At 47.2% G+C, this 18,897-nt stretch overlaps 2 protein-coding genes and 1 pseudogene across 2 annotated transcripts; 1 reads left to right on the forward strand and 2 right to left on the reverse strand.

Annotated features, from left to right (window-relative positions):
* Positions 1-1,383: 1,383 nt before the first annotated feature.
* LOC147981459 (F-box protein At5g49610-like) lies at positions 1,384-2,666 on the reverse strand. The gene has a single exon (XM_087515977.1). The coding sequence runs from the start codon at positions 2,664-2,666 to the stop codon at positions 1,488-1,490; it is 1,179 nt and encodes a 392-aa protein (XP_087372103.1). The 3' UTR covers positions 1,384-1,487.
* A 603-nt stretch (positions 2,667-3,269) lies between these two features.
* LOC125545933 (SET domain-containing protein) lies at positions 3,270-7,968 on the reverse strand. Its single transcript, XM_048709989.2, has 11 exons — positions 7,777-7,968; positions 7,097-7,219; positions 6,673-6,961; positions 5,886-6,004; positions 5,439-5,571; positions 5,242-5,318; positions 4,956-5,153; positions 4,689-4,878; positions 4,183-4,376; positions 3,996-4,087; positions 3,270-3,834 (listed from the first exon to the last, which is right to left on the reverse strand). Exons 1-11 carry the CDS (start codon positions 7,951-7,953, stop codon positions 3,720-3,722), a joined length of 1,707 nt encoding a protein of 568 aa, XP_048565946.2. The 5' UTR covers positions 7,954-7,968; the 3' UTR covers positions 3,270-3,719.
* Positions 7,969-9,483: 1,515 nt separating this feature from the next.
* On the forward strand, positions 9,484-12,539 carry LOC125547182 (meiotic drive suppressor JIEYAO-like; annotated as a pseudogene).
* The last annotated feature ends 6,358 nt before the right edge of the window (positions 12,540-18,897 follow it).

The raw sequence follows: 18,897 nt of genomic DNA on the forward strand, positions 1-18,897 counted from the left end.
AGAACCTGGGCTTGGGATCTTGCAATCCGCTGCCCCGGGGGCACCTCCACAAGGATCCACCACCTGGCCAAACATCCCCGGCGAAAGGGGCGCTGCCGCCACTGCTCGGGGATCCATGTGCCACAGATCGAGCAGCACCCCCAACAGAGACCGCTGTCCCCGCGAAGCCGCGGGAGAGACGCCGCACTGCCGCGAAGAGCAGCCATAGTGGAACATGTCGCCGCTCCAGATCACTACCGAGCTCTGCCCCTCCCGCTACGCCACGGCTGCGAGGCGCCAGGGTCCCGGCCTATGTCCCCTTCACCGGCGGCACGGGGGTTCCGCAACGACCGCCTCTGGGGACGATGAGGGGAGGTGGTGGCTGCTGAAATGCTAGGGTTTCTCTCCCCCGGTCGCCCCTGGTGGGAGGTGACATGAGGGACGCGTGCTGGAGCTTTGAGCGTTTTACTCTCGCTAATGTTTTATGTCTTCAATAGCATAGACCAATATATAGCATACACTTAGCCGTGCATTCTTCTTCTTCTGCTCGCACAAACATCTGGTGGCAATGGATTGATCAGTAGATGCTCCCTTGTCTGAAGATCGGCAAGGAAGAAAACCTCGTGTTGTGATTTGTCTGAATTAGTGGCTGGTGTACAGTGAATCTGGGGAACACAGCGGGGGACCTGATCAACCGTTCTTGGGCTTATCGGTACAGGTTTCCATTCTTTATCTTATGTTAAGATACGATAAATACTAGAGGAAACATAAATTCCTTCAGTTCAATCTTTTATTAAGAATGCACTATTGAGAACACCATAGATAATCTCTCAGGTAATAAAAAACCTAGGTAAAAAGGGAAAATCAGTTTTTCAGCTTAACAAATAAACATATGACTAGGTTGCTAAGTACTCCCTCCATTCACAAATACTCCCTCCGTCCCAAAATAAGTGTCTTGATCTTAGTACAAATTTGTACTAGAGCTAGTACAAAGTTGAGACACTTATTTTAGGACAGAGGGAGTATAAGATATTTTGCATATTTCAATATGGACTACATACAGATTGAAATGAGTGAACAAATACACTAAAACATGTCTATATACATCCGATTCACAGAAAACTTAGAACATCTTATATTTGTGAACATAGTGAGTAGAAAGACCACTAGTTAAAAGAACAAGATAGCTAGCACATATTTCAACGCAAATTAAAAGAAATTGGTAAGTTTAGAATCAACATGCACATGAGTCACTTTCGTCTGATTGCATATGATGCCACAAAATAGCGAGAGCTTCTTGATCATTACTTTATATGCATCAACAAAGATTCTAGTAGGCTCATAGTTGATCCGATTCATACACCTTGCAAGTCTTAAGGATGCAAACAACTACTGGCCCCCATCCCATAAAATAAGATGTTATTTCAATCAATATATGAGTATGTTTGTTATAATAACATCTTATATTATAGTAGGACAGAGGGAGTACGACGTCAAGAAGCACCAACTCACTCAACAGCCTTCAGATGGAAGGCAGAGGATTCACACATAACTATCTGGTATTCTGGTGTGGAAAAGAAAGCATGTGGGACAAGAGTTTGTTTGAGCTGCAATTGAGTAGCAAAGAGTTCTGGTTGATGGAAACTAGTGACCAACTTGCCATCCATGTCAACCTGAAGTAGCCACTCGGCGAATTGGACTAGAACAAGCAAGTCGCCATCCCCAGGCACGATCACCGCAAACCAATACTTGTCATGTTTTCCACATAGCAAACTGATCTCGTTGATCGGTAATTCAATTTTGCACTTGAAGGTCCAGACCTGGGTTTCATAGTCTTGCAATTCCCAGATATTGATGGTAGTACCAACATCATTATGACTGAACATGCCGAGCACACCATCCATCTCAAACAGTTTAGCGTACCGAAAGACCGCTGGAGCATGCATTTGCTTGAACAACTCAGTTGTGGTGTCAAATACCACTATCATATTGCTTTCGGTCTCACGTTGCCGTAGGTGCCAATGCAGGTTGCCACGAAACATGAGAGCTTCCCCGCCACGTAAATACACTTGCTCGGCCCCCGGCGCACACCTGATGTTCCTCGGCGGCTCGACGGAGCCCAATGCAATGATGTAGTAGCGATCATGTTCCTCGCCGACTGGATGGAGCCCCATGTTATCATCTTTATGATACAACAGTATCTGGTACTCGGCAGTAGGGCGGTGCCGGTACATTCCCAAAACCTTGAAGTGACAAAGCATCAGAAGGCGAGTGTACTGACGAGTAGCCGGGTTGCAGATGTAGAAGCAGGAGGCAGCAATCGTGTTACAGGAGAGGAGGAGGAGGCCGTCGCAGGAGGCCCGGAGAACACAGAACCTCCCGACGTCAAACTTCGTGACGTGCTGGAGCTGGGCATCGGCGGCCCGGTGGTCGAAGGTGATGATGTCTCGGTTGACGGAGGGGCCGCTGTAACCGTAGCCGGAGGCGATGGGAAGGGTGGGCTGTTGGGCGTGGTGGGCGAGGAGGAAGTCGCGGGCGGAGGTGGTGCGGCGCCACGCACGGCAGACGACGCGGCAGCGGAGGAGGGATTTGGGGGGCAGGCGGACGAGGATCTCCCATATCACGATCTCATCGGGGAGCCCGTGGTGGTGAGCCGTCGCTGGTTGTTTGTTGGCATGATCCGCCATGATCGCCCCACAGATCCCCGTCTAGGGCGGCGGAAGTAGGTCTTCCGTGCTACTGGCAGTTGGAACGGACTTGGCTTGGCTCTATCTTATTCTTAGCCAGTTTTTTCTTTATTTATGGGAAGGTTCTTTCTTTTACGAGGAAATCTTCGTTGCAAGGAGTACACAAAAATATGTACATCTAAAAAAAAAGAGTACGCAAAAATATAGAGATTCAGTTATTTTTTTTTCTTTTGCGAAACACAGACATTGACACCTCATAGTGCAGCAAGCGTCTCGCGCGCGCTTCTCTCCATACTCCGCTGCTAAGGAGTGAACGGCGCGATCAAGGACGCACGCCTCCCTAGCCGCCATTGCTGCACCGTGAGGTGCAGATGATCTGCAGGCCGCCTCTGTTGACGACGCTCTCGCTGCCGATGTTATATCTCCGGTGCGTGCCACTGTCTCTCCGACAAGCGTGCCGTGTTATGCTGCTTTGTGGTTGTAGGTTTAAGAGCGTGTTTGGGTGTTTGGTTTGGAGTTTGGATCATGGGGTGGAATGTCGAGAGGTCAGTTCGACAAACATATATTCAGTGTCAGTTAGCTATCGGTGTACCACCTCTGAACTAGTATGAACCAATTTAGCATAACCCATATCCAGGTCAAAAATAAGGCAGCATTCTGATCAACAAGTTCAACAGTCAGCTTTATAGATCAGCAACATCGCTCCGTCACGATAAAGGTAGCTTTCTTCTAGCAAAATAAAGTTCGAATTAAACAATCTGGAACAGCCAGCCTGAATTTCAAGCCACAAACTGATGCCTGAAATTCACTCACGTGATTGCTGGATCAAACTGATGCCTAAACTGGAGCATCTTCAGTTAGTAATGAGGCTCATGTGTCTTGCGTGCCAGTCCTTGGATCCTGATCCACCAGGGTAAATTGCCTGCAACTAAGTACTTCCTATGTGCAACAGCTTCACCGCCATCCGCATGTCAGCTAAGGAAGGGATTCCCAACCTACATCTGGTTCCAGTGTGGCCTTCGCTTATTTAGTCAGTGAAAGAAACGCTTCCAGCTAGGAATCAAGCATTGCCAATCCAGAGCCACAAGAAGTAACAATGGACGAAATTATCCTTCTCTGAAGATCCTTGTAGTCCAGCGCTAGCACAACATCCCAACTCGCACTCTCCCTGCAACAAACCAAATAAATCGTAAGCTAATGTCCAGTACAAAAGGAGATACCCGCTCTGTAAACTAATATAAGATCTTTCAGATAACTGATCTAAAAGATCTTATATAAGTTTACAGAGGGAGTCCAAAATATGGCTGTTTAAGCACGATGAAGTGGCACCGGTTGTAGTCGTCTGCCTCGCCTAACCCTTCAAGCATCGGAGTAAATATGCTAATGAGTGTTTCCAGCACCATCCTGTCATCTTCCTTGATCTGAGAACAGAAAAGGAAAGGTCTCACTCTCAGTTATTTGTCAAGCGCATGGCATGCTTCACGCATCATTCAGGAAACCGAAAACAGATGCTTACATCAGCCTCTGGTGTAGATTCGCTGTGCTCACAGTTTAGAGCAGCACGGAGATGAGACAACAAGGGCGGAGGCAGGCCATATGTGGGAGGTCCTTGTGATCTGCACAGCCATGTCCCACGAACCATATGAGTGGTTACACTTGTACTCACAGACTGGGCGGTGCCATCCTCCTCGTGAACAGACGTGTCCAGATCTGCACATAGTTCAACATCGGTAATATAATCTTGTGCATATTTACTTACTTTCAGTCCCAGATAAGGAAAAAGTGCCCAAAATGCAGCAGAGCCTACTAAATTGTGGCTAGTCCCTAAGCATTCAAAGTCCCGTAGTGTTTCCAAAGTAAGTTAAGATCACTAGGCTAAGCAACTTAAGTCAAATAAATTAGTCATTAGTGTCACAGATCCAGGGAAACCATCATAACATTGGCAAAGAGAAAGCAGTTACAACCTCTCTATCTACAGATCCGCCTATATATCTAAGAAATGATGCTTAGGCAAAACCTTACCCAAAGGTATAACATCGTAAGGGTTGTCTTCTCTTGGTAGGAAACCATAGAAGGTAATTAGATGTGACCCTGGATGTTTCCCATAACTGAGGAAACATTGGGCCCCTGCTTCACAAGGTCTCGACAAAGGGAACTTCAAAGACTTTGTAGCTTGATCTACTCGGCCATAGTTAAGAATGTGTGGAGTCACCTGCATAAAACATGACAAGTCACTCGAAGACAAATAAAAGAAAACTTTCAAACCAATTCAGGGACAAAGTTACAAACCGAGTGGTTCATCAGTCCAGCAACAGGAATCAAGCAAGTTGTTAATTTCCTGCTACTTAAAACAACCATCATACTGTTAGAATACCATAATTCACATGCCCACAGAAAATTGTCCCACGAGAATATGTCTTGTTTGAATATCTCGGGAAACTTGGTGGATAGCACTGGAAATAACTCATCGTACTGCTGGCGCAAATGCTGAAATAAAGAACAAAAAATTGCTTCATACCATTACCAGCTGAACAGTAGCCCATAGAATTAACAAAGCAATTCACAAGGGTATTACCTGCCTAGCTTGCATTAACTCATCAAAAAGCAGGGTACCTTCTAGTGAAGCAAGTGCATCAATTCCGAAACTCAAGCCTGTAGATGCACATGATAAAATAATTTCTTAACTTAGCACAACCTTAAACTTCAGCCTCCTAGCCTCCCACGGTATACAAGTGTGGAGTCGCTTTACGGATGAGAATTAACTACTAATACCTGTATTGAAATTTGACGGAAGTGTCTCAAAGAACATCTTAAACTTTGAAGATGAATTATGCCGCTCTCTCATGCTCCACAATAATAGCATAGTTTCAGTGGTGATGCTATTCACATCTTTCAACGCAAGAAACTACAAAGATAGCAAAATCTTCATAATTGAACAACCAGGAACTCAAACACTCAGGCAATGAAAATCAACTCAAAAAAGCAAACTTTGGCGGCAATGGACAAACAATCTTCAGATTTCACTTGATAAAATATGCCAAGCAAATGTATTAATTTTAATTAGAACCAGATTCATTTCATGCTGAACATCCAACTGCAGCAAGACATCAAGAAATAATCTAGAGGGTTCCATGGTAGCTAGTCAGAGCTTTTGCTGTCACAAATGAGGAACTGTGGGTGTTTTAGGGAATGTGGACATGAGATTAATGATGAACATACCATATCAGACTGGCAGAGAAGTTCCTCAGATATGATAAGGGACTCTGGAATTTCAAGAGCAATGTCACCCACACCTATATCTTCAGAAGCTAGCATTCCTCTCCCAGCTCCTTCAAAAACTAAGATATCCAGAATCAGTTAAGAAACAGTATAACACTGAAATCTATCAACATAGCAATAGGTTGTTCATTCAAGGGAGGTCACATTGAGCAAATAAATCAGCTAGGAGAACTGAATTCTGGCAAACAAATCTATGAACATTGAATTCTAGTATAATAAGCACCACAAACTTATATGTAGCATTTCAGTGACATCCATTAATTCTTATAACTCAATTATATGGTTGTTGTTTTTTGACTGGAATTATATGGTTGTTTATGAAACTGTAGTAAGTTTCTATTAACCTAAACATTGTCATCTCTTTTTGGCTTTATAAGAAATTGTAGTTTATGAATACAATATTAATATAAAAAGGACAGCCTGGTGCATGTAGCTCCCACTTGCGCAGGGTCCGGGGAAGAGTCCGACCACTTTGGGTCCATTGTACGCAACATTTCCCTACATTTCTGTAAGAGGCTGTTTCCAGGACTTGAACCCGTGACCTCATGGTCACAAGGCAGCAGCTTTACCTCATGGTCACAAGATTAATATAAAGATAAAAATTTATTAATTATATACAGAAAGAACAGCATCCAGACTTTCTTGTGGAAAATTCTTAGATAGCTTCTCAATTTTCAATGGGTTCATGATCCAGATTATTACGGAATGAAGAATTATGGAGACTTACATGCTATCTGCAGTTTACTTTTGACACCATGCTGCTCCCCCCATTTAAGAAGAGAATCCTCAGTTTCATGGTTCTCTGTTTGAAGTGCCATCTGATGCTTATCTGTCAATCCCACAGATCTGAGCCTAACAAGTATCTCATCCACTAGTAATTGCAATACTCCCTTGGTGCCATCATTGGCAGCTACAAGCAATGTGTTGACGGTTTTGAGAAGCAGATTCAGGGACTCAAGTTCATTCCGTGCAGAGAATGGGCCATAATCATCACCCCCAGCAAAATAAAGCTCCAGCTGCAGTAAATCAACACAACCAAATTGGTAAGAAGCAAGTTAGAAGTTAGAACAAATAAAAAAGCTCAAGTGCCTTTAGTTGTTGTTATGTCGGCAAGCCAATAACCAGAATTAAGCAACTCAACATGTAATTACCTCATCCATATGAGCGACCCTAGCAGCATGGATCATCTGGTCAAGCAATTTGCAGGCGTCAACAGGGGACGAAGAGATTGGGACTTGAAATGAACAGGATAGTTTCCTAGCCTCCAATAATTTCTGCATTTGTAGAAAAGATGGATTTGGTGAAAAATATTCAAGCTGACCGACCACACTGAGATCGCTCAAACAAAAAAAGAGATCCAAACTCACAAGGGACTTGCACTTGCACGGTTATAAACAGACAAAAATGGAATATAAACAGAGAGGTTTGACATGAAAATTAAAACCTCAAATCCAAACTTATGAAAACTCAAAAATGAAGAAAGAAATGCATCCTAACTTATTTATCAAATATTGATTGACATCCCAACACCACAGGAAAACTCCCATTGCTCGCCAACATTGCAGTATCGTCACCGCAGAGACAGAGGCACGCATACATACAGAAATTTACAACATTTCTGCCCAATTAAATAAACTATGAGCCGCAAGTCCACACTTCATTAATCCACCTGTATAAGTAGTTCATATATATCTAGAAAATTAACGCAGGTCAAAGAAGCCCTTTGATTTTGTCCTGCTCCCGGGGTCGTAATTTGTTACTGAACTAGCCACGACCTACAGAGGAAAAGAAGAAGAAAATTCGATACGAGTATATGGGATGTCGAGGGAACCTTCTTATCATGGTGCAGGGGGTCCTCCTCCGAGGGAGAAGGCAGGCGAACCACCACCAAATCACTTCCCGCCGCCGCCGCCGCCGCCGCCATGGTCGCCTCCGGGAAAGCACAGCGGACCTGGGTGGGTTTTGGGCGGAAGAGCACGGGTGCCTGCCGGGATGCCCTACGGCCCATTACTGCCAACCGAACGGGCCAGGCCATCCCATTAGCGCCGGGATGCCCGATGGCCCATCTGTCCGGGTGTGTCATTTCGGGCCTCACTCAACCAGGCCTCGCATATCCTTGGCCGCCGTTCGGTTCCGGTGAAGTTCCCATTTACTCGTGCCGCCGTTGCGAACCCCGCGGCCACGCACGCCGCCCTCCGACGAGACGACCCCCTTCCATTGTCTGGAGATCTGTTCCGGTGAAGAGTTCGATCTTGATCATATCCAGCCAGCCAGGAGAGGAGAGGAGATCATGGCGGAATCCGACTGTGGTAACATTTTTTTTTGTAACATTTTGATTGCGTTGATTCGCAAAAATAAAATAAATGATTGCGGCCCTTAATTTCTTCTTCTGATTACCATGGGGAGTCGGTGTGCTGTTGCCTGTTTTTACCTTGAGTTCATGAAATTTATGCATCAATAGCGAGCTATCTTTACATACTCCCTCCTTCCATCTATATAGGGTCTAACACATTTTTCGAGGCTAACTTTGACCAAATGTTAGAGCAATAAAATATGACATGCAACTTACACAAAGCATACCGTCAAATTTGTATGTGAAAGGAGCTTTCGATGATATAATTTTCACATTATACATATCATGTACTATTAATCTTGTCAATAGTCAAAGGTTGTCTTAAAAATACATTAGGCCTTATATAGATGGAAAGAGGGAGTAAATATAAAAGTGAGATTTGTTTTTCTTTTGAAGAAAAGGGGTTTCCCCGTGGTCCATTTTATTAAAAACGGGGCAACAGAGCATGCATATCTTCTTTCCAGCGCTCGGGAACAAGCAACAGTAGCTGAACCAAATTACAGAACTTACTTAAGTAGAACTACTACAACGAATAGCCACAGTGGGGTTTTTAAGACAAACCAAGCTAACCATATTACTCCCTCTATAAAGAAATATTAGTGGTCTAAACGCTCTTATATTTCTTTACGGAGAGAGTACATACATATCTATTTAATTACTGCTAGTTTTAAAGTTAAGACCTGTAGCCATATATTGGTTTGCAAACTTCAGATTAATTTGGAGCTGCTGAAATGCCATCTAACCGGCTAATTCTCCATTTTACCGTTCTTTTTAGTTTGTTAGCATGCATGCCTCCTTTTTCATATTTTGAATGTGCCAGAGTTTCTAGTTGTTAAGATGAACTAGTATGTGGCATTTTTTAAAGCTTGTTACCATGCCTCCATATGTTGAGAAAATTACCAATGTTTTCCATTTTAGTATCCTTCATCCATGATTATTATTGTTTTATCAAGTCTATGTAATTCGAGATTAAATAAACAAACTTGTTCCTGTTCCCAGATGAAGAAATGATGCAATCGAAAATTACTCCACGATTAGACACAAGATATACAAAGGAGGCTTCAGCTGACGGAGACCATTACACTGGCAGTATACATGGATCAACCACGGAGAGTCCATGGGATCCATCTTGGATTTTCATAGCAGCTCAATCTCATCAAAAAAACATCGACTGGAAAAGGATAGATGAGGTATGATCGCTACCGATCTGTATGTATGAATATGATCTTCCTCTCGTCTGGCTTCTGTTTTATTTCCTTCCTTAGTACCAGCTGTCTCTTTAAAGACATTAGTTCTCTCTTCCAGTTGATGGACCTAAGAGCTGCTTGCATGGCCAAGTACTGCCCTAATGATATAATCATCCCAGACCCTACTCCTGAGGTGCTTTTCTCTTCTAATCCTCTTTTACAGAATTCATTCAGTTGACAAATCCTTCTGTCATATCAGTTACTCCCTCATATAAGATGTTTTCGATATTTCAATATGTACTATATACAGTCCGAAATAAGTGAACAAATGCACTAAAATGTGTCTATATACATCCGATCCACAACAAAGTTAAAATATCTTACATTTGTGAATGCAGGGAGTATATCTTTTCTATCTCTCTGAATTTTAGTTAATTCCGCTGAGAACTAAATGTTTTCTTGTCACAAAGTGCTTGTCAGTAAAGGATTTCTTTATTATGTGTGTCTTATCATTTGGAGAACTGATTGCCTTTCTTCTCTTTCTTTCAACTGTGAACGGATCGATCGATCTAGTTTGTGCAAAGTGCCTTCTATAATATAATTGACGGTTTGGAGCTTGCACTGGAAAAGGATAGTGTCCGGTGCTTCCTCCGATTGTTCGCAAAATCTCCTATGGCCATGGCATGGAACTTGAGCATAACCTCTGGTACCTTAACCTGCATGGTCAGCCATAATGCCTTGCAATGCGCAAAGGTTGTGTTGCAGGGCAAGGCATCTCGGCTCCATGGTCTCCATGCCAATCCCAACTGCATGAACCCGCACGGATACTTTCCAATCCATGGAGCTGCTGAACGCTTCTCTGTTAACATGATCAAGTTTTGCTCTTCCGCCATGGTGCTTCAGCCAATGTTCGCACAGTCGGCGATGCCGTCATTCAGGATTTACTCCCACTCCATGTCGCGATCGAGAATGCTTGCATGCATAAGTATCTGGAGGACAACCTCCTTCCTATGCAGTATCATCCGGATTATATATACAAGCTCATTCATCTGTTGTGCCTACCTGAGATGGTTTGTTTCTGTCCTTCTCTACACAAAGCATTACTACTTTATCAAGCATGAAAAATAAAAATGTTTTTACTGTTTTCTAATTTTAAAATTTAGGGACATGGAATCATAGAATTGTATTCGCCAATATTTTGTTTCGCATGGAGATTGGTCCTAGTCCATATTGAATATGGTTAATTAAACGAAAAAAGGTGATGAAATAGGCATTTATTCCGCTGATTGCTTCCATGCAAACTCTGAAAGGTTTTTGTTCCTTCGCCTTTTATTGGCCCAGAAGATCTTTTTGTTGGTGGCTCATGTCGGGTTTTGTCTCTAGCCTAGCCTGACTTGCTTGAGACTAAAAGGCTTTGTTGTTATTTTTGCAGAAGATCTTCCTCGATACGGTTAGGCTTCTTGCTGGAAAAACAGATAATCTAGTTCATGAGATCTGGAACTACATTATGAATGGAAAGCTTGTTCAGGCTACAGTTTTACTACTGGCAGCCCAAAATCAGATACGGAAGCATGATTGGTTTAATACTATCATGTATCATATATTCAGAAAAACTTCTTTGATAAGCTTCGGGAACGGTGATAATGGTGAAGCACGGAAGCAGATGGAAGAAGTATTTCATCTTGTTAATATAATTTCCTGTGCTGGTGAAGCTCTTGATAAATATATCCAGGCACATTCAGAGGTACCACAACTTTCTGTATACTGCAGTTACAATGACACTCGGCCTTTTCACTGTATACTTCACTTATTCCATATCTATCGTGAACATGAATTATGTTATGCTACTGCTTGTAATTCTCTCGATGATTTCTGTGGTGGGCACTGATCTGTATGACTGCTGTGCGTCGGTTTACTGTAGCCAGCGTAAAATGATAGGTTTGTCTTGTTTCCTGCAGCTTCAGCTTTGTCTTGTTTCCCTAGTGGTAACCCACACTGTTTCAGAAGCTGGAGCACCTCTAGTGTTAGGGATGTTTTGATTCAGTTCAACACAAAGATGAACCCTGTTCGTTGCAGTTCAAGACTTTGACCTTGAAGTCTACTTTTTTGTTAATCTGTTAGAAGGCCATGAGTAGTTCTGTCCATGTATTTTTATGAAGTTGATTGCAGTTACATAGTTTATTTTTTAAATAATACTGTTCAATTTAAAATACGCAAGTGTGATAGAAAGTCCTGCCTTGTTCCTTTTCAAGCATCTAATTGCAATCGATTGTTGGAAAACCTGAATATATAACTCAGAGCTTCCACTTTAAGAAAACCGTGATAACAGTTAAGGTAAATTGAAATACATTTGCATATGTACCTTATAAAATAGAAGCTTTTATTCAGTTTGAATGCAAACTGTCCTATATCTTTCAGTTTCATATTGTATAGTTAAGTGTCACTCATACCCTTCTTGCTGTCATCTCTTTTCTTTGATTATATGATTGTCCTTCATCATATAGTTTCCATTTCCCCTATCATCAATATATAAATTACTTTTATGTTATAGTTTCTCTTTTCCCTTTTCCTCTAGCTGACACAACATCTTAAATGGCACCCAGGTGTCACACACGGAGGTCCTTGAACATGTCTCAACTATACTGAAGGGATTTGGATTTTTCCCAGGAGGAGACTGCATTAACGTTGGAAACCTGTACTGCTCTTTTTGCTTTGCTCAAGTATAACAGTTACAAAATTACAAATACATTGTTAGTTTGCCGATCATTTAATCAATTCTTCAATTTGGTTCCTGAAGCCGCCCTTATGACTGCAAGGTTTCTTTAAGGGGCTTACATGGCAAAGGTATGTGGGCTGATTATTCAGGTAATTGTTTTTAAATTTTTCAGAATAGGGGCCTGATAACCTTTTTGTCATGGACATCAGGGCATGTGGATGGAACCAAGGAGCTGACAGAAATGCCTTATCTGCATGCTGCAGAGCGGAAGGTAAATATATTCGAACGTTATGATTTACCAATGAGTTTTTATCTTTAACACGGAAAAGGTAATGTAGATTGGAAAGAAACATCCACTGTGAATCTTGAGAAATTGGCTTATTATTATTATTATTATTATTATTATTAAAGTAATATATGCAACTAGCACGATCTTTTCACACTTTTAGTGTTACTAAATACAAAATCAATACATCTGGAATTCATTCCATGTGAGAAATTCGGTGGAGGATGTTGTGGTTTAATAGTCTCTAGGGGCAACCGCAAAATGATATGATGATTGCTCTGTTTTTGCCATAAAGCTTACTAGGCACTAGGCGGTGCTAGACCACCTAGGCTCTTGTTTTCCTTCCACGTAGAGGTATTTTGGGCTTGATGCATGCACAAAAATGAGGCAAATTACACATTACTCATCATTGATATGCTAAATTTCCTTAATTTAGCATGGATTTATCCTACCGTGCATAGGAAGTAAAATGCCAAGCAATGCCAGGAGTCGAGCTGTACGGAACATTGGCTTCAGTTGCTTTATCATAATGATTGAGTGTCTTAAATATCACATCATGAATGAGCATTGTGAATCAAGTTCTCTGGCTAATCATCCTGAAAAGTTAATGGTTTTGTGTTTCACAATGCTTAATTTTTATTGATCTAGGCCGTGAGAAAGAAAATACCTGGAGGACGGGATCCAACATACACCATAAGAAGTTTTTTTCCCACATTGGAGATCAGTATTAGGGGCCCGGTGTAAGGATGGGATCCAACATCCACCCTATACAGCAGCAGATGATGAGTCTGTGCTTCGTAGTGGAATGGGCGATGAGTCTTCATTGATTCATAATCATAATATTGGGTTAGTTGGAAGAATCCAGCAATTTACAAGTACTCGTCAATCAAGAATGTACAGTACATGTGCCCTCAAAACACTGGCAAAGGTGCTAAAGATTGCATGATTAGAAAGGTATGTCGTGGATTTTCTTTTTCTTTCTGAATTGTCTGAAAAAAGTTGATAAAATATATGGAGACACGGATAATAACGGAAGGAAAAATATATGAAGACACCCCCCCCCCCCTGCCTCGCCGCCGTCGGACAGCGCCGTCGGGCGAAGCCCGCACGGCGTCGGCGGTGGCGGGGCCTCCCCTCCCTCTCGTGTGGCTCTGGCGGCGCGGGGCGCTGGATCTCGCGAGGGCGCGGCTTGGCGACGCGGATCCGGTCAATTCACGGCGGCGCGGCGGGGTTTGGCCGCGGCGATGGCGGCTAGTCGCGGCGGAGGCGCGGCTGGGCGGCGACGGCTCCACCCCGCATGGATCTCGGGCCTCCTCCTTCCTGCTCTGTTGGTGTGCCACCGGCTGCGGGGATGGCCTCCTCGCGTCCCTGGGGGCGTGGTGCTCCTCTGCGCTCGCGCCGGTGCGTAGGCTCCTTCATCCAAGCCCAGGGGTGGGCTGGTCGGGTCCTGCCAGATCCGGCCACGCAGGTGCTGCCGCCGATCTGAGGGCTCGGGTCCATGGTTGTCTTGTAGGCCATGGTCGACGGGAGGAGCACGGGGTCGTCCAAGGGCATAAAGGTGGTCCCTTTCATCTTGTTTCTCTGGTGGGCGGTGACCGATGGCTAGGCGGGGCTTGGAGGCGGCGAGATCTGCGATGCCGGGGCGGCGGCCCTGGAAGGTGGACTGCGTGTCGGCTCTTCGGCAAGCGGCGTTGTGGTGGTGGTGGTCTTTCTCCTTGGCTGTGCGGGCAGCGAGGAGCGAGGCGGCGGGGATTCTGACGATGGCATTGCTTCGGCAGAGGAATCGTCCAGATCATGGTGTGGAGGCCTGTTTTGTTGGCGGCGGACTTGACCGTGGTACTTCGATGTGGCTCGAGAGTGTCTTTGGGCGAAAGCTCAGCGCTTTGGCGCCAACGGCGGCGATGCCTGTGGGTGTTGTGTCCCTCTTGAGGGCGCCGTTGTGGTATCTCTCCCCGCATCAGGGCTCCGGGTGAAAACCCTTGACCGTGTCTTCGGCCTCGACGGCGGCGGCCTGTTGCGTCGTCACCCTTTTGGGGGCGTCGTCGTGGAGCGCAGGTACCCTTCGGTTGCGTTTCTTCACCACCGGCGGGCGAGCTCGGATCCTATCTCGAAGCTCCTTCAGCTCTGGCTTGGGGCGGTGCCGACGGCTTCCTATCCTTTACACGTGACGTTGAGGGCATCGCTCTCGGTCCTTGTTGTGTGCAGGCAGGATCGGTGCTCCACGGTCCGGAGCTAGAGGGCAGGGGTGCCCTCTTCAGCGACAACTTGGTGTGTGTGTTGCATCGACGTCCGGTGGTTTCTCATGGAGGCGCGGTCTCTCTTCTAGTTAGTAGCCTCGGGTTTGTCTTGATAGAGTGTGGGCACTCTTGTAATCTTGTTCTATCTTTGATCTGCTTTGTAAGAGGTTTCCCTCATCACTTTGTATCGGTTCGGCCGTATGCTTTATATATAAAGCGGGGTGAAAGCCTTTTTCAGTCATTAGACTAGTAACAAAGAGATGGACATGTTGCAAGTAGAGGACTCGAACCGTGTGGATGTGCACTTTGGATGTGTTCGACAAAGAGTTTGTTAATTAAGGCGCAGACAAGATACCACTACCTGATGTTAAGGCGAAACACAGTGATAAAAGGGTTAAACATGCAACCCCTGCATGTACACGGTACAGGTTAAGTAAGAAAATAGAAGATGTGTTTAAAAAGTGTTTTTATGGTACTTTTGATCTAATCTAATCATGAACCATATCCTCCAAACAGCACACACTGTATGTTGCCCGACAAAAATTATGTAAAGTATCTACAAAACCCATATGGAAATAACAGCGACATATTTTGTATTTTTCTTTTTGACGGTGCTACGGCGGGCTTACGCCGGCCTGAACCATTTTCATTGTATATAAAAGTAAGATACAAGACATCAGGTACAACAGATAGTAACCAACACACACAAGACAGAAGAAAGAACACAAGAAGAACAAGAAAAGAGCTACGACAAGCAGCCAACACCAAGAACTTAGCACCCAACACCACTAGTTGGACCGAGAAGAGCGGAAGCAAGCTTTGTTGAATCAATCGGAAGGAGATCCGTCACAGTGAAGACGTAGAGAAGAAGTTGTTGGCTGCCCTGCGATCACTCTGCACCTTGAAGAGCTAGAAAGTCGCAACCATCATCGAAGGGCATCCTACTGCCTAGCCACGTCGCGGCAAAGAGAGCCACACACCGTGCCGAAGGGCAATGTTTCACCGAGACAGGCCGTGCACCTCCTCTAGGCCACACCATGTCCACCATAAAAAATAGAGAGAACCAAAGCACTATACCAGGCAACAAAGCCTCAGACGTCGTCGAAGGGCACCGAACACCGAGACCTCATCGTCGCCACGAGCCCCCAAGAGATAAGTCAACCATCAACACTGAGGTGACCAAGGGATTGGTCGCCGCCACATATCACCCTGCACACCAACATCCCAACAAACACTTCAATCCAGACATCAAGCTGCCAACCGTGGATCCATGGCCCCCAAAAACAATGCCTCCAAGGGGAAGAAAAGACATCGAGATGCCATCGTCGTCCGATCCAGAGATGGATCTGAGGCTTTCGCGCGGGGCACACGATTAAGAAGGTAACAGTAGCTTTCCGATGACGCCTTCAAGAAGGGAAACGGCGCCCGAACGCGTCGCCGTCATCGTGGCCGACAAGATCAACACAAGGCTTTCGCCTGAAGCATCCCATCCTAGTCATCTCTGTTGAAGCTGGCCGAGACCTCCCCGCCCTCCTACCAGTCCACGGCGAGCGTCCCCACTAGAACTAGCATGAGGCTCCGTTGACACAGAAGCTCACCTCGAGCACCTATACAGCCGGAGTCAGGTCGGTGTCGGCTGCCACCCGCATCCAAGCCCTTGCCGCCAACCACACCCCACCCCCGCCGATTCAATATCTGTCGATGGCATCCACCGTCGACCCCCTGGTCGTGGCCATGTAATCGCCGGTTGGCCGGGTGAGCTTCAAGAAAACCAGTTCTGGGCGCCAAGGAGATCCCCAGACCGGCTAGACTGCACCCCCGCACGACTAGGCAGCCCGTGCGCGCACACCGCACCGCCCAACACCACCGCCCTTCGCCACCTGTAGGCCGGCACCGCGCCTGACCAGCTCGCTGGATCCAGATCCAGGTCACCAGGTCAACCGGCCGACACGCCGTCGCTGCACAGCCGCCCGCCACCGCCTCGCATCCACCGCCCTCAGGCAGCCCGCGCCGAATGAGACCGCTGCCGACCGTGGCCAGATGCGCCGGCGGCAGAGAGCCTCGCGTCGCCGTGCCCTGCTACCCGTATTGAGAGGGACGCCCCGCCGCCGCCATCCCTGGGTCCAGCGCGAGCTTTGCCGGCGGAAGCCTCTGGCGGCGGCGAGACGGGAAGGGGCGAGAGGGAGGGGTGGCAGCGGCGCTAGGTTTTCGCCCCCGAGTCACCGGAGCTAGGCGACGCGGAGGGGGGATTCAAAGCATACAAATATTTGTGTCCGGGAATTGCATTCGGTCACTGAAATAACATTAGTACTAGGTAAGGCTGCATCAATGAACTCGACGAGATAAACGATTCCAACGGCCAAAACGTTGACCCAGGTGAGTTCTTCAGCGAATTCACTTTTATTGGTTTCTGTGAGTGGTTTCTATCTCTGCTGGTCACATTGCTCGTGTCTAAATCCACGCGAGCGTGACAAACTAGCGTGTTACCTTGCACCCAAGGTGCACAATAATACAATAATACCCGAGCCCCGTGCTGGGCGGTGGCGGGGCCGGCAGCTGTGGAGGTATGGACCCAGGTGGTGTGGGGGCGCAGCGAGGGCCGGGGCCGGCCATTGAGGCGCGACAGCGGGCAGCGGTGGGGCCGACAGCTGGGGCTGCGGCTGCCCGGACCCGGGAGGCGTCGGGGGCGCAGCGAGGGCCGAGGCCGACCACTGTGGCCATTGAGGCGCGGCAGCGGGCGGCGGTGGGCCCGACAGCTGGGGCTGCGGTTGCCCGGACCCGGGAGGCGTCGGGGGCGCGGCGATCGCCGGAGCCGGCCACTGCGGCCAGTCAGGGGCGGCGGCGGGCGGCGGCTGACCGGGCCAGTGCTGGTGTAGAGGCCTGATCGGTCGTGGTGGCCGCGTACCAGGGCAGGGCGGCTGGCTGCAAGGGCGGCGGCTACCCGTAGGGCCCGGCCAGGTAGATGCGTATGCCCTGGACGGCGGTGACGAGGTCGTTGAGGACCCCGGTCATCTCCGCCGGCAAGTAGATGGCGGCGGGCGGCGCGGTGGAGGGCGGAGGCGTCTGGCTGGTGGAGTCCAACGGCGCGGTGGGGAGAGGCAGCGGCGCGGTGGGGAGAGGCAGCGGCGCGGTGGTGACGGGCAGCGGCGGGTTGGGTGGTGGTGCAGACATGATCGGAACCGAGCTACCTGATACCAAATTGGTAGGAGTTAGGATCCTACCTGGTCTAGGGCGTAGGTTGTGCGGGAAGGGAGGGGGGGTGACGGAGATGCGATCACGGCTACCGGCGGCGGGGCGCCGTGGCACGATGAAGATGAGGCGGCGGTGGCGCAAGAGGTGGCTAGGATTAGGTCTCCCGGCTCCCTTCGGGAAGCCTCGCAAATAATGATTGCTTCTTACTTAATTAGATTGATACATCTCTTCTTCTTAAATAGAAAGGTTTACTTGACTCTTAAGCAAATAATCCTAATGACGATAAGATAGCTGGGCTAAACCTCTAATAATGATAAAATAACTTATGCCACAACCCATTGGGCTAAGCCCCTAATAATGATAAGATAACTTGTGTCACAACCCACACGGGCGCAAGCACGACAAAAGCCATCCAATGATGTTGGCCCTGAACGCACTAGGCGTTCCATCCGTCATGGACCTTCTAGCCGGTTGCCTGGGTCCGAGACGTTCGGGCAGACCTTCCAGCTAGGCCACCCGGGTCCGACTCGACCCGACCCAACTCCACGGCTTCGGCCCAGCGCGGGGCATACACAGCACTAGGCAGGTGCGGACACGGCTTCGCATGCAAGAAAGCGCCGACAGGCTCCCGCAGCAAGCCGACGGGTAACCAACGGCCAAGAGACACTCTCGCCTGCATGGAGCCAAGGGAGGCGGAGTACTCTAGCATTATTTATATGAGTAATACCCTCCCATTTGATCGTTGACATGCACATTCTCTCCCTCTCGTCAGGGCCGGCCCTGAGGGGGTGGCAGGGGGGCGGCCGCCCAGGGCCCCCGAAATCTAGGGGCCTTCTCCAAGGTTCGCAAGAAGTCTATGGCCCAGACCATAAGGAGGCATCGACCTAGACGCACACGCACGGAGAAATCCCTGTTTTCCTTCTTTTCATCGTGAGTTCGCCGCTTCGCGACGATCCTATTCCCACGAAGGCCCTGATCGCG

Source organism: Triticum urartu, chromosome 3A (assembly GCF_056163025.1).
Source record: "Triticum urartu cultivar PI428250 chromosome 3A, HENAU_Tu73, whole genome shotgun sequence".
NCBI lineage: Eukaryota > Viridiplantae > Streptophyta > Magnoliopsida > Poales > Poaceae > Triticum > Triticum urartu.

Bases quoted from the DNA above. Each gene is read 5' to 3' on its own strand.
- LOC147981459 (XM_087515977.1), bottom strand. From the start codon at position 2,666: ATGGCGGATCATGCCAACAAACAACCAGCGACGGCTCACCACCACGGG.
- LOC125545933 (XM_048709989.2), bottom strand. From the start codon at position 7,953: ATGGGCCGTAGGGCATCCCGGCAGGCACCCGTGCTCTTCCGCCCAAAA. The intron at 4,879-4,955 runs GTTTGTAACTTT...TGTTTTATGCAG, and splicing joins CTGGACTGATGAACCACTCG to GTGACTCCACACATTCTTAA. The intron at 3,835-3,995 runs GTGCCACTTCAT...GGTTTGTTGCAG, and splicing joins GAGGCAGACGACTACAACCG to GGAGAGTGCGAGTTGGGATG.